This window comes from Emiliania huxleyi (genome assembly GCF_000372725.1).
Source record: "Emiliania huxleyi CCMP1516 unplaced genomic scaffold EMIHUscaffold_360, whole genome shotgun sequence".
Taxonomy (NCBI): domain Eukaryota; phylum Haptophyta; order Isochrysidales; family Noelaerhabdaceae; genus Emiliania; species Emiliania huxleyi.
The window spans coordinates 1-2,540 of NW_005199273.1; the positions used below are offsets into that span (position 1 = coordinate 1).

Consider the following 2,540-nt stretch of genomic DNA (forward strand, 5'->3'; position numbering starts at 1 on the left):
ACCGTACTAGCTCATCCCGGCCTTGCTGCTCACGAGCGCAAGGCCTTGCTGCTGCTCATCACGGCCTTGGGCGTCACGGCCGCTTCCGCCGCCGGAGACTTTCGGCGTCGGCTCGCAGTAGTAGCACGCGGTGTCGAGCCTCAGCCTCTCGAGGCAGGGCCCGTCGCGAATGGCCTTGGCGTCTGCGAGGGTGAGCCACGCAGGCACGCGGCCGACCGGCCACATGTCTCCTATTGCAAGCCGGTCGGGGCGGCCGATCGCCTGGAGCATCATTCGGGCGCGATCCTTGCCCAAGCACTCAAAGTCGAGCTCGACGAGGTAGTGGAAGCGGCCCTCCTGGCAGTGGTCGTAAAAGCGGTCGCCTTCGGCGGGGCAGACCTGCTCGAGCGGGTAGAGGCGGCGGTAGTGCTGCCACGCCGCCCAGCAGGCCGCCGCAAGGAGCAGGAGGTACGCCGGCAGCCGGTAGCGCAGAAATCTCCGCCGCGCCGCGCGCCGCTCCATCCGCGCGCGCTTCTCGCCCATGCTGAGGTACGCTGAGTGGCGCCAACACGCTACCTAGGTACGAGTATGCGCTGGTCTGTGAGATTCACAGCCAGTTGTTGAGAAGAAAATACAGACGGCGCGGTGCGCTGGTCTGTGAGAGGTTGAGGTGCGAGCCCTGGAGGCCCTGGGGATGGGGGGAGACTACCCGCGGGCCTAGAAGGCCCGCGCGCAGGGAGGTGGGGCATTGAGACCGGTCATGAATGAGTGCGCGACACGCATACTGCGAGCAGCGTTGTTGATGTTCTGCGCGTCGCCACAGACGGCGGCGCGCGAGAGCTGTTGCGAGTGGTGCTGGGCGAAGCCCCGGGCGCTGCCGGAGGCTGTGCCGTAGAGCGTAGTCGGTGCGGTCGACGGCGCTCGGGCTGCCGACCTCTTTGGCGAAGTTGGGCGGACTGTTGGGCTCTCTGAAGTCTCTGTGTTGAACTGGGGCTTGTGCGCGAACCCCACCAGTCTGGCCGAGCGGCACGCCGCCGCTGGGGGCGTGAGAAGGCCGTGGGGGACGGCGGCGGACCCCATTCTTCGATACAGAATGGGCCCTCACCGCGGCCCGTCTGCTGCTGAAAATGTGGCATGTTGGGGGCTCTCTTGTGTGACTCCTCTGGCTCGCCGCGTTAAAGTGGCGCCTGTGTGTGACCAGCCCCAACCCCGGCAAGCGCCCCCCGGCCGCTGGGGCTGCGAGGCGGCCGGGTGAGCGCGCGCGAGACGCCATTCTTGATGTAAGGATGCCATTCTATAATCTAGAACGGCCAGGTGGGCTGAGACCGCTTGCGCCAAGAGACGCACTCAAGCAAAAAGAGAAATCTCACCGGCGCAAGGACACCCTAAGCAAGGGATTCACGCCGCGCACACAAAAAACCGCGAAGATCTGCTTCCCTCTCTCTCCATCTGTATTCAGGAGAGACGCCTGTGTCATGCCCTCGCTGAGAGCTCCTGTACTGCGGAGGGGTATCTCTACTCTAATGGGTCCGTCACTTTTTTGGTGTACTGTGAGTGTCAGGTCGCGCCAGTCCCTTTTCTTTTTCTTTGCTTGTTAGAAAAGAAATAAATGCCACGTGTCTTCGGGCGCCGGTGTGCAGGTCAGCAGCGGGTCGGCCCCGATTTGCTCGATCGTGACCAGCGCGCCGGTGCCGTGCTTCTGACGAGGTCGATGGTCAGGGTTGGCGACGACACCGCCGAAACCGGGTCCTTCCTCTGCCGCCCTGGCACCGGCTACAGGACCCGCACTGGCAAGACGTGCTGCCCAGCGAGCAACATCCGGCAAGACAACCTGCACAGCTGGTTCCGTGCGGATGCGCGACTCTCCTCCATGAGCGGCGGCGTCGCCAGTATCTCGTTCCGCCTCTACTTTCGGTACGTCTTCAACGAGCGGGTCGAGTGGCGGCCGCTCCGGTGGGAGCTCCTGAGCGAGATGCACGGCCGGCGCGTGCATGTCTCTGCTGCATCGACCGACCTGCGGTACGCGTGGCACGTCCATCCGGACGCCGCCTCGCTCGCGCCCAACGCGGCCGACCTCCCCATTCAGCTCCGCCTTCCGGACGGCGCCGGCTCGACACCGCTCACCGTTCGGCTGCACGCGAGCTTTGGCGTGCGCGCGTGGGATCCGGCGATACAGATGTGCATCGACTCTGAGGACGTCGTCCACGTCGACCCGGGCAGAGGCCAAGAGATGCTCGTCGAGGGCGAGGCGCTCACCAACCCCGTCACGCTGACCCCAGCAGGACACTCGCGGCCCCGCCCGGAACCGCCTCTGGTGGCGGCGCTGAGCGCGGACCGCAGGCTTGTGACGCTGCGGCTGGGCGGGCGCGGCGCCGACGAGATCGAGGACGCAGCCGCCATCTCGCGCGACCTCGAGGCGCCGTGCAATCAGCAGCCGCAGCCGCAGCCGCCGCAGCAGCTGCGGCAGCCGCCGCCGCCGGAGCAGTGCTGGCGGGCGCGACTGGTTGCGGGCGCGCTGGACGCGACCGCCTTTGGCGCGCTGCAGGCCGACATTGCCACCG

At 66.5% G+C, this 2,540-nt stretch overlaps 1 protein-coding gene across 1 annotated transcript in view; it reads left to right on the plus strand.

Moving 5' to 3' along the window:
- Positions 1-1,690: 1,690 nt before the first annotated feature.
- Positions 1,691-2,540, plus strand: part of EMIHUDRAFT_242428 (hypothetical protein) — a gene marked incomplete at both ends in the record, with an annotated part of 2,963 nt that continues 2,113 nt past the window's right edge. The window contains one exon of the mRNA XM_005772254.1: positions 1,691-2,323. Coding sequence (XP_005772311.1) covers positions 1,691-2,323 — 633 coding nt within the window. The remainder of the gene's footprint in view (positions 2,324-2,540) is intronic.